Below are 12,621 nucleotides of genomic sequence, written 5' to 3'. Positions count from 1 at the left end.
CCCCCCCCCTTTTATCACAGTTGTGAGCAGGGCCGGTTCTAGGAATGCATACATGAGGGGGCAGGCATAAATTTGAAGGGGGCATTATGAGTACATACTTCAGCATTTTCTTGTTGTTGTTTTTTAAGTGTTTCTTTAACGGAACTGTGCTGTTAGTGGAGTCCAACTTCAAAGAAATGGATTGCACTTTGTCAGGCCTCTACTCTAAGACCTGTCCAGCTTGGGTGTCCCACCTGAAACCAAAGCTCCTGCTGGTATAGCTCTTAGAGTCACTGAGGCACGCAAACCCCCTGACCACAATAAGGTGGCAATCCCTCAGGGGGGGAACAGAAAATATCAATAACAAAATGAAGTAAGAAAAAAGAAAAGAATGATCCATTATCAAAGCTTTAACAACCAACAAAATAACAATTGCCCTATTGGACAGCCATTAGATGTCTAAGCATTTTGAATAAATTTGAAACTAATAACAATAAACTCAACTATCTGTGTGTTTGTTTCTGTCTGTATATAGACCATAATGATTAAAGAATCATAACTATCAAGCACAACAATAACAGAGCAAAAAATTAAACCCCCTACCAAAATAAGGCAGTGAACCTTCAGGGGGAAATAATGATAATAATAAATGAAAATGAGTAAAAACTAAATGATCCTTCATCAAAATTTTAAGAACCAACAAGGCATACATGAAGCTCTGAGCTGAACTGCTGAAAGCAGCGGGAATGTAGAGTGAAACTTTCTGTTATTTTTTTCTTCAAACTAGCATGCTGAACTAAAGGCTGGGCGGAGCTTGAGGGGTCTCATATGCGCAGCTCGTTTTCCCTCAGTCTAGTACCGAGGAGGCAGTCACATCTATGGCCCGTGCGTGATTGATCACTGCTCCTACTAACAGGCGTAGACACGTTTAAATAGAACAGAAACAAACCCCAGTTGACAGAATAGATGCAATAAATACGTCTGTTATTATAAGTATTTATTCAGTATCGCTACAACACATTTAACAGAGCTTTACTCTATAAGTTTTACCGCTGGAGCTCAGCAGCCGCTCTCTCTACGAGGGGGAGAAATATGACACCGCAAGATCAGGCTGTATGTCAACTCATTTGCATACTAAACACTGATTGGTTGTTTTCTGTGGTGGTGGGAAGGACTTGTTGAAGACAGTACAATGGATCCTGTGAAGCTCCGACACACAGAGTTCAGTACAGAGGGGAGAGAGCGTTTGGAGAGATTTGCCCATTTCGGCGCATTTGATTGAGGGGGCAGAATGTTTGTTTGAGGGGGCACTGCCCCCTCTTGCCCCTGCGTAAAGCCGGCCTTGGTTGTGAGAAGGACATCTAATCTGCTCCAGCTTTTCAAGCATTATACATCACCACCTGGACAGGGTATTTCATTTGGGGCTACATATATGTGCAAATGCACATATTTGCACCAGCTATTAAAACAACAACAATACACAAAAGAAAACAATATTTTGAACATTTGTCTGAGTTGGTGGTAAATTGGAATGGTTGGTTGAAAGTTTATAGAAAAACTATTTATAAACTAATGGAATGTTGTGGTGAAGAAAATGTGTTTGTGGGAGATTAAAGGATAGTCAGTGTTTAAACAAAGCTAAGAGGAACAGATGTGTGGATAATTCACATCAAAACTGCATTTGCACTTGTGTCCATTATGCTATGTGGGGATTTTTGCACACTCCCTTGCTGTGGGAACTAAGGAACTTATCCAGCACAATGGGGTAATGAAACCTCCTACTGAGCCCTGGGGACAATCTCTTTCTCTTTTCTACCATCTATCACCACCCTGCATCCCACCTATGGAGAAAGCAGCCTGTGCCACGTTCCATTCTCCTCCAGCAACAAGAATAGTAAGAAATATAATGAATGCAGCAGCGCACATGCACTTCCTGCCACTTTTTCCTTCAAGTTCTCCCTGTCACTTCCAATCTTACCCCTGCCATTCACATTTTCATTTACTCCGGTCATCAGGTGTGAAATTTACAGTTAGCTACCTGATGTTTCTTTTCCTTCTGCTTTTTAGGGCATCATATATGCTCACAAGACTATACGTTTACAAAAATACTCATTATTTCATCCCCTGCAGCCATGCCTTTAGCCCTACAAGTGAATCGCAATAATGTGACGGGTCAACTTTTTTTTTTTTTTTTTTTTTTTACTGCGGCAGCTGCTCTGGACCAATAATTAAAACTATAAAGTTTCATTCAATTAGTGGTGGATCTAGACTAGTAGTGGTCAGCATCTTATTGCTAATATTAAAGGACAGTCAGCCAGTTCACTATTTGACAATGTTTAGTTTAGATATAAATAAGAACTGTATTTATTGCTACTCTGTATGTATGCTATTTTTCCACTGGGGACAGGTCAGGACTTCAGACAGACCAGTTCATTTCCTGTATTCACATCTTCTTCAGCCATGTCTTTGAAAGTGATTTTGTATCCCTGAAAAAGCACGTCATCGTATATCGCATTTAAATGTACTTTTCTACATTAATTCTGCCATCAAAGAAGTGTAAATGAGTTTTGCCAAAAACACTGATACAACCCCATAGACTAGCTTTTGGAAGTCTTGTTGAAAACAGTCTGGGTGGTCCTTTTGTCTTTAGTCTGATCATAGAATATACAGTGAGAATATTACACTATATGAACAAAAGAAAAGTTTAAAATGTCAATACCTCAAATCATTTTAAAGGAAAAGAGAACAAAGTTAAAGTTAGGACAAGGTTGGACTTCTTGACAGACTGCAAAACGTGCCAAAAAAGCAGACATGACAGAGACATATGACAAAAACACAGGACAGCTGAACACAAGGAAAGGACACTGTTGAGGTCCCAAGGCTTGTTTTGAAGAAAGATGGCTCCTGTCCTCAAAGGGGAAACTCTGAATGCTCTGTCCTTAGAGGGGACATCACACAGAACGATCAGCAATAATACCAGCCCATTCTGCTTTCCCTGTTGGCAGCGGGGTATCTTACGGCCCAGTAGCCCTACACCCAAACACAGATCCAGTGGGAGTGTGTGGTATTTCCATTAATAGAGTCTGAAACCAAACTGGTAACTTCGCCCTGCAGCAGGATGTCATTGCTCTCACCCTTTCCCTCCCGCTTTCTTTTATAATAAAAATACCACATGCTTCTCTCTCTTTTCTCTCATTTACCATTCTCTTTCTTTCCAGCCCTTTTTTAGGAAGTGACATATTTTTTGCCAGTGTCACTTTTTTTCTTCATTGACATTTGCAAATGTCCTTTAAATCAAAATTATTGTAAAGAGCCTAAATATTTCTTAAACTGAAAAAGTCTCTTTATATAATTTTATCTGCAAATTTTACCGGGGTTTATGAAGGTGGTGTTTACAGAGACCATTTTTTTCCCCTTTGAGTCTTTTTTTCATCATATGGGAGTAGACACAATGAATAAAAAAAAGTAAATAAATCTTTTATTGATTAGCATGTGAAATTACTTTGGGTTTGTACTTCAAATAGAAAATGTCAAATATTTACTAGCTCACAACATTCACTCAGCTAACATATAGCAAAATTAAATATTTTTTAAATGTATTTATATTTTTATCAATTAATTTAGAGGGAACAATTAGACAAAAAGCATCATATAATGCAAAATTAATGAAACAGAGCACTGGGTGTCAGCTGATACTGATTTATCATATTGCATGTTAAGAGCTCAATAATGAGTGAAGGGCCATTTTGGCATCAATGCAGCTACAGCAGAGGACCCATGCATTCAGTGCTGCAGTGTCCAAAACCTTATAAAACACCACAACAGACAATCTTCTAGTTGCAGCTTGAGATTAATACTGCCCCAGTATCCTGTCAAGGATGTCTATTCCTAACTTGGTCCTGCTGTAGTAAGAGGAGCTGATCATTCCTACTCCATCTGAGTCTTCCTCATTCAATTGTTGGAGCAAAGTCAAAGCTTATAATGCATTCTTTCTTATGCTTCTGTTATTTTATTTGATATTTTTTTTTAATGTTTTTATTGGTGTTAGTTTTTCTGTTTGTGTTTTCTGTTTTCAATATACAGGGTACTGGGTGGGCTGTTGGGCCTTCTGAGATTTTTTCAAGAGAGTGACCCTTTGGCTTGGAAGATGTCTGTGCTTTCTGAGTGCTTCTAGTCTTTTCTAATTCAACTAATAAAATGTTTTAATTACAAAAAATTGTAACACTAATTAGAAAGACTCACAAAATATTAAGAAATCATCATAACTTTCACGGTTGCATAATGAACATTTAGGAGAAAAGGTGAAATTTTAAAAGTAAAATGCATTCCCATTCTTACTTGAAATGACGTTTCAGTTGCTCAAAAGTTAGGCGATTTGTCATATTTATAAGTTTCAGGATGTGAAAAATATTGGATGGAAAACAAAACTGAACAGCAGGCAGAGCAGTTGAGCAATAATTTCTTCTGTCAGTCTTCTACTCTGGAAAAATGCTGTGTGTAGAGTGTAATTTAGTAATATACTGCTGAAAAAAGCAAGGCTTTCACTAAGAAAAAATTAACCTGAATGGTTGCATGTGTTGCTCCAAAACCTATATACATGGTTTGACATTAATGGGGCTTTTAATGTACATGTTGCTCTTGGTAAGTGGAGTACCTCATATAATTCATTACTTTCATTACTTACTGATTTCAAAATATCGTTCAATATTTTTTATGTATGAAACATAGCACAGTGATCTCAGTCATTCTTACGTGAGCTTAATAACAGAACAGAGAGTAGGATTTTTGTCATATTTCAAAACTCAAAATATGTTACCTGTGTGTAAAAAATTGGATTAGGCTTTTATGTGCATTTCACACAATACTGTTAAGAAACAGAGTTGGTTGTACAGCAATTCTTTGTGTGTGCAGCTATGTTAGGCTGGATGATTGTGTGTTTCCACTCAATAGTGGACCTCTTGATTCACAATGTAATGAGTAAACAGAAGCATACAGCACGATCGAAGCCTCTTTTTCTCAACTAGAGACCAGACAGCAAAAACAACAATAGGCAACTGATCTAAAGCTCCCTACAGTCTGGTGCCTCAATTGGTGATATATTTTAAACAGGGGCAAGACAAAACAATCTTCCTAATTGCTTCAGATCTGTGTTTTTCCTCTACTTAAGTACTCTTTAGGGACACATGGATTTGAGTCCAATGATTTGACTCACACAGAAACTATATATAAAAAAGCTTTAAAGATGCAGATTTGTGTTTATGTTATAAGTGCTCATACACAATGTGGAATCAATGATGTCAAACCAAAGAGACAGTAGGGCAGCCTTTGCAACAGCTCAGCTGATTACTCTTGTGAAAATTATGTTGCTCTTTTCAAAGAAAATGCAGTACTAGACAGCTGCTACTGTACAACACACTGAACATGAGATTTTAATTCACACCACCATTGAAAAGTATTCTTAAAAGCTTGCACGTCATATTTTATTTTTATCTATTTTTCATTTGTTTTGTCTTCCATCCATGTTTCTGCCATAGTCTATACAAAATATTTATTGAAAGTCATTTGCATGAATTATAAAAAGTAAAGGCTGCTTGAACAAGAAACTTGGCTACTTACCACGCTGACATTGACAGCAATGAGCAGGTCAAAAGGCAATGCTGCCAGCAGGTCAATGGTGAACCATGTGGTCAGGTAATGGATGCATATCTGTCGACCATCAAAGATCACCTGGCCCGACTTGCTGACGTAAGTGGTGCGAAAATTGAAAATGATGTCTAGCAGCAAACAAACAGGAGAGGTGATGATTTGGTTATTGTAAAAGATGCTAATCATACAGACTCAGTTATTAATATCTATGTCAAAACTGTTTCTAAACAGAACAAACCTATGATGAACAGTATCTCTACAACAACGTCACTCGCAGATATGCTGCGGGTCATGTCATCGGGATCACCAGTGAAGCACACGTTATAGGGCACTGTCACAGCAACGTAGAAGGTAGCAACCAGAATGAGCCAGTCCCAGCCTGCTCTGATTGTACTGTAGTGAGGGAGGATAAATTTGGACTTCTTGGAATGTGCAACCTTGTACTCCGGTAGAGCAGGTGGGTCCCCAAACATATTCTAAAAAAGACAGCAGAAAACACAAGTCATGTTATTCATTCTTTAACTCAAAAAACCTTGATAATAATAACAATCCTGATTTCTTTATGGACCCTTTACATGAATGTTTTCTGAACAAACGGTTTTCCAGCATATACTTTTAATGTCATTTAGAGATGCAACAACAACGCAATTTTTGCATTCACTTTCAATTTATTGTAAGTTCTGACACAGTGATTTTCTTTCTGGTACTATAATTTAGACCATAGACAATCATTCTTTGTAACTTTGTATTTTCTTCAAACTCTAAATGACCTTTTTTCTCTCTGTCACCTAAAATCTTAAATAACTAACCTAAAATAGCCTTTTATCTTTTGTTTCCCACATCTCCCAGAATTAGAGTGTAGCAGGTAACAGGAAGCCTATATGATGCCTAAACTTGAAATAAAGTGTCCAAAATTTCAAATTAAAATAAATTTGTTCAACTATTAGACCTGTTAGATTATAAAATTATTAATTTTACACACTATGCTACATTCAATTTTCATCAAAGAGAAAGAAAACACAAACTAAATAAAAGATACACTGAGTGATGTAAAAAAGGGAAAACCATTGTTTGTGCAACTAATACAAGTAGCCACATTTGCCATTTTCCTCCCGGCCTAATGTCTTCGTCCTCTAGGAACACAGGGTTCCCGGCAAACTGACAAAAACATTTTGTTCTTGTCTCTCTGTGGCATGCCTTTTTATTTTTTAAGAAAAAGAAATTTTTGACCACATTTTGTGGGAGCTTTGTGGTACATAAAAATATTTATATTATAAAATATGAATTTGTGAAAAAATAGCATGGATTTCTGAAGACGTGCACAAACAAGCTTAAAAAAGGCTAAACATGTGAGGCAGCCATGATGGACATGCTTACAACTATCCAAAATGCCAAACTCCTTGATAATGAACATTCCAAGTTCAAAATGTTTTTAAGTCCACCTCCTGTAAGTGTTTGTTATTGGGAAATTAAAACATGTCACTATGGTCATTATTACTACTAATATTATTATTACTAAGCACATTTTCACTGCACAGTGTTGACCTGAGGCAACAAACAAAAAAAAGTTTTAATATACAAGTATTAAAAAAATTTGTTTTAAAATTATCAAAAACACTTATTTACATGTTTACATACATGAGCATATATTTTTTTAATTTACCACAAATATGTTGAAAATTGATGTGCATCTTGCCAAATGGTAGCAGTGTGCACTATGTGACTCTGCTCCCTGCAAATGACTGCTCCACACCCAGCTAAAAGGTCACATGCACTTCAACCCCACACACACATATCTAGTGATATTTTATTTTTTTTATCTACTCAAAAAACTTACAGCAGTGTGAGGACCAGATATGTGGTTTGCTGCCTGCGGGCAATGCCATGCCATAGAGGGTTATTTCCTTTCAGCAGCCTCTTCTACTGTAAAATAATTTTACAGCACCTCACTGATTTAACAGATTTTTAGCTTTGGTCTTCTGAAGTCAACTTAACTCTTCTATGTGGAGAAGTTAAAACAACAGAGCAAGTTAGTAAGCTAACAAGAATGGGTGTCCCTGTTGCTATGGGCAAACAAGTCGGATGGTTCACTTGACTGAAATAAAAATGGTATTTCTCAGTTTCTGACTTGACCCATATTCTTATCTTAAAAAAAAAAAAAAAAAAAAAATCAAAATTAAGCTTAGCCCTTTGATGCATAGTGTCCACTACAGAGGACACATGTTTAAAGTTTGTTTTTACATGTATGCATGGGTATGGATCGTATATTAGCAACTTCACTGGACATTAGTGAGTAACCAATACTCTGCCACATATGAAGAATAAATACATTTGATATAGTATATATACATACATTGTAATTACCATGTTTGCCTCAGTGATAAACAGGACAAGGAAATGATCCAGGTGTTTTATAGAAAATTTATATTATATTAATATGACAAGATATTATTTTATATTTTCATAAAACAAATAGAAAAATCAATACACTTAGTAAAAGTTAAAATAAGCTTAAAAAAACAGAGAAACATCAATGTGCATGTCTGTAGAAGTAAAATATTTTATTTGAAAAAATGTGGTACTGTTCTGTAATAATTCATGTACCAGAGGGTTAACAACATTTTAATACATTAGTATTATTGAATAATTCAGCAGTCCAAAAGTATTCCAGCTATCTTATCATTTTTGCTCATTTGTTGTTTGTGGGAGAGTTTTATGTAGGCTCATCTACATCACCTGCCTGACCTTGATTTCATTGTGCTTCAGTAACAGCCTATCTTCTCTCTTGTGTGTCTCCAGTGTTCTTAATTCACCCTCACCCACGCTTGAATTATCATGTTACCTACATCCTGCCTTATTGTCTGGAGTGATACCTTGTTGAGTTTAATCTTGCCCTTCTCCCTGCTGTGGAGGTGACCAGAAATGTGATAGAGCACAGTGCTGCTCCGCAGACGAGCCTTGCTGAATGAAGAACCTGTTTTCACCCTGCCGCGCCGTCGTTCTGTAAACATACACACACAAAACTCAGTACACACCCATCTATAATAGTTTACCCCCCAGGGTCAGCTTCTGATGACTGAATCAGTCATTATGCTTGATGAAATGCATGATATTCTGTCCTCAATTGAAAAACATGAATATGCAACAGTAAGGTTACAGTTTGCTCAAACAAGGAAAGAGGCTGAAGACTGAAATATAAACAGGGTGTTTGCTTAGATTTTTACCTTTATGTGGTTGCAAAATTCTTCTTACATGTTTTGATAATTCAGCCTTACATAACTACTGAAGCTTATTATGTTAGCAATATCTCTGACAAAAAGTGTTATTTTTCCTGCTATGGCGAAAGAGGCAGTTAAGTATAGCATGTTAAATTTGCTGTGGCTGATTCTTACAATGCCTTCATGTGCCTTTTTGTTCACATGGTTGCAAATCTGCCCGTGTGTGTGTTTCTGTTAAGTGTATTGTAGTAGATAAAGTGCAGAAGTGGTGAGTTCAGATTGAGGAGTTGTGTAATAAGAGAAGACACTTTATAACTGTTCGGTTCTGGGCACCATTGTCACTGTTGTGAGCCTGAAGGAGAGGACTGAGGCCAGATTGGTTTGAGAGGGGGGTGGTGGTGTAGGGTTTACAGACAATAACAAAGCTACAAAGTAGAACTGATAACTGCTTCTGAGTGTCCTTTGGAAAGTGTATGTGTTCAGAGTGTTTTTTGTGTGTACAGACCCCAGACGAGGCAAACAGACAGGGCCCATCTATAACACTGTGCAGCCTTGGGGGACTTGACACGGCAGGAGCGCAAAGACGGAGATGTGCTTATTTTTAGATCTAATGAATTTCCCCCTGCTTTTACAACCAATTTTGTGAGGACTGAAGGGTAGTACAAGTAGAGAAAGGGAGAGAGTTGAGTATGGGGGCAAAGACATGGAGGGTAGATTGGGTGAGTAAGAATGGACAGTTAATGTAAAAACTGCTGGAATGGATGAGGACAGAGGTGAGAGTGGAACAGAGAAAGGACACCCATATGCAGGGAGTAAATGTGGTTTTGCAGCAGAGAAAATTTATAACAGAAAAGAAAATGAGGGGAAACAAAGGATAATGGTGGGTAAAAAGAAACGGTTGTCTTCAGAGACTTTGCTTCTCTCTGTGGCACACAATGCTCCGACAGAGATCTGTGTAAGTGTGTTACAACTGAGGGGTTTCTCTGTACATGAAAGATTTCCCTACATGGAAATGTCCTACTAATGTTAGAAGATGCTTTTTGGGCCTCTAAATCATGGGGGCTGCATGGTGGTGTGGTTGTTAGCACTGTAGCCTCACAGGAGGGTCACTGGTTTGAGCCTCGACTGTGTGGAGATTCAAACAGCAATCTTTCTGTGTAGAGTTTGGGTGTAACATCCTGGTCCTTTACCAGACATGTTACCCTTTTATGATCAATGATTGTAAAAATTTTTTTTTTTTTTTTTCTTCTTCTTCAGTAATTCATCTTCATGTATTTTTCTGAACCTGAATCAAACAAAAGTTTCAAGATTGTGTCTTTTCCCCATCCAGATTTGTGATTCATCACTGAAAATCACATCTAGGGCTCTGTGATATGGCCTGAAAAATAAATTCTCATATTTTTTTCAAATCAAATTTGACATAGGATTTTAATTGATTTTTTAAATTTTGTTTCTTAAAAAAATATTAAACTTATTCAAAGAATATTAATCTTTAAGCTTTTAAATTGCTAAATGTGTTTATTTACTTATTTTTTCATGTAAATGAATGACATTAAAAATGTAAACATCATAACTTCTTCACCGTACAAACTGCTTCAGATACAGATGTGCAACACAACTGCATCCGTGATCCCTTTCTATCTGGATCCTTATGGAATCAACTGTGGAAATAATTTCCCTGATCTAGGTCGTCTCTTAATGAGAGTTTGAGGACTGAAGTTGTCTCCTGCATCTCAAAGAGAGCAGCATTTCTCACTGCAGTTACAGACAAAGATAAACTGCAGATGTGAGTGATGGCTCACTTCACTGTGTATCTGTTTCTGCATATCTAGTTTGCGGAGGGCGGACCAAGTCCATTGCTAACTATGGAAACCAAAGGGTAGTGTTTGTGGTATATATAAAAGAGGGGGGAAAAAATCCAGATTTCATAAAAATAAATTGTCAGGAACAGAAAATTCAATTTAATCGATTAATCCCCCAGCCCTACTTTTGTCCAATCATCTGCAGTCTTTAGCCCAATACAACATTCTGTACATTCTGTGTTAGGTGATGGTTTAACTGTGACTTTTCTGTAAATGAATCCCCATTTCCTTTTAGCCAGGTTCTTAAAATTTAGCCACAAGCATCTCACTCTCTTGTGAATTTATATTTTCTGCCTTGATGCGCCTTTCTTGGTCAACTTGTATGTTTCCCTTTCACGACCTCCCCATTTTGTTTGCACTTGCTTTAAATTCTAGCCAACCCAGAGTGGACAAAGGAGCATCTTTTGCCACGTTCATGGTTTATTTGCCTTCTTGAAGGAGTTTTGTAATTCTTTCCTCTGCAGCTCTTTTGTTGGGGCCACATTTCCTGTCAATCAATCGGTGCAACAGCTTGTTAAGTTCTGCGAGGATTCTAATTTAAAAGCCTCATTTTCATATTTAGACCTGTGCAGGTATTTAGATTAGAAAAGCAAATTGCAAACAATGGAGTGACATCATATATTTCTCCTGAACTTGATCAAAAATAAATAAAAAATAAATAACAAATGACATCTTTTGTATGTTTATAAGTCTCATTGTTCAGCTGTAAAAACAAAATAGTTATGTCTAATAAAAGTGATTTGTTAAATAGAACAATAAAGATAATTCTGTAAAAGTGGTGATCCCTTTTTGGCAGAGCAGAGTTGTCCCATCATTTTAATGTAGATATGATGTCCATGAAGTTACCTAGTCTGAATATACTTATGTTTATTTTTTTTATTCCATTTCATATATTCAAAATGAACTCTTTATAACAAATAGTTTTGTGCCCATAACCATTGTTTATTAACTCCCTTCACTGCACTGAGCACAAAAAGCATTTTCTCATTTTGAATAAGCTTGTTAGACTCAAACCTATTAAAGTGTTTCTTTCTTCCAGTCACCTGCAGCATCAGCTCTTTTTTCTTGTGAAATACAATTCATTATGTGGCCAAAAACAACTTTTTTTCAAGTTCCTCCTTATTTGCAGTAATAAGAGGAATTAGGCAAATTTCTTGCTGACACTCGTATACAAACCCGCTGACCCGCTGTAGGATTTTTTTGGGGCGTTCACTGAGTTGTTGGCCTTTAAGTAATGCTTCAGTGATATTAGCTTTGGGGGACTGTAAGTTTGTGATTTTCTTTTCTGTAGTTTCTTTTTGTATAGCTATTTAACATAGAATCTAATTGAAGAAAAAATGCTTAAAAGTCCAAATTAAAAGGGTTGTTTTATCACAGTTTGGTCTGATTAATTGCATGATGTTTTTGTGCTTCTAAATCCAAAATGTGCAAATATATTTACCTTCCTTCTTGTCCTCTTGTATTGTTTTGGCTTTTGTGTCTGTGATGTCCTTAAATGAAGCCAGAAAGAGCACCACATCACCCTTTTCATTTTTAATTGGGACAATGTCCAGGAGGCACCAGAACAGCACAGCTGAAAGACAAGAACACCCTTTTAAACATTATCAAACACCATCTTTCATTAGTAAGGATCATGCATTTGTACAGTGAGCAACACAGCTTAACATGTAGTGCCCCCATGAAATGTTCCTGCAATATTCTCCTGTTGGTATTTACTATTGTTTTGAACTTCAAGTGCTGCCAATTGTGTCTCAATCTAAGATTTATGACTGGAATCTCACTGGCATATAGGAATTTTCCATTCTTTACTCTTTTATAAATTGACTTTTTTTTCATTTGCAAGTAAACGGTTATAACAAAATATGTTTCCTAAAAGGAAGAACTTTAGTTAAAATGTAATATTTTATTTAGTATCA

General features: G+C 36.7%; 1 protein-coding gene across 5 annotated transcripts in view; it reads right to left on the bottom strand.

Moving 5' to 3' along the window:
* Positions 1 to 12,621, bottom strand: part of kcnh8 (potassium voltage-gated channel, subfamily H (eag-related), member 8) — a 73,218-nt gene that overhangs the window by 30,415 nt on the left and 30,182 nt on the right. For all 5 annotated transcript variants that reach the window (XM_041967356.1, XM_041967359.1, XM_041967357.1 and 2 more), the window contains exons 3-6: positions 12,147 to 12,278; positions 8,499 to 8,626; positions 5,864 to 6,101; positions 5,596 to 5,753 (exon numbers count right to left, since the gene is read on the bottom strand). In XM_041967356.1, the coding sequence (XP_041823290.1) occupies positions 5,596 to 5,753; positions 5,864 to 6,101; positions 8,499 to 8,626; positions 12,147 to 12,278 (656 nt within the window). The remainder of the gene's footprint in view (positions 1 to 5,595; positions 5,754 to 5,863; positions 6,102 to 8,498; positions 8,627 to 12,146; positions 12,279 to 12,621) is intronic.

The sequence above is a fragment of the Melanotaenia boesemani genome, chromosome 17 (genome assembly GCF_017639745.1).
Source record: "Melanotaenia boesemani isolate fMelBoe1 chromosome 17, fMelBoe1.pri, whole genome shotgun sequence".
Taxonomy (NCBI): domain Eukaryota; kingdom Metazoa; phylum Chordata; class Actinopteri; order Atheriniformes; family Melanotaeniidae; genus Melanotaenia; species Melanotaenia boesemani.
This window is presented reverse-complemented; position numbering and strand designations above follow the sequence as displayed.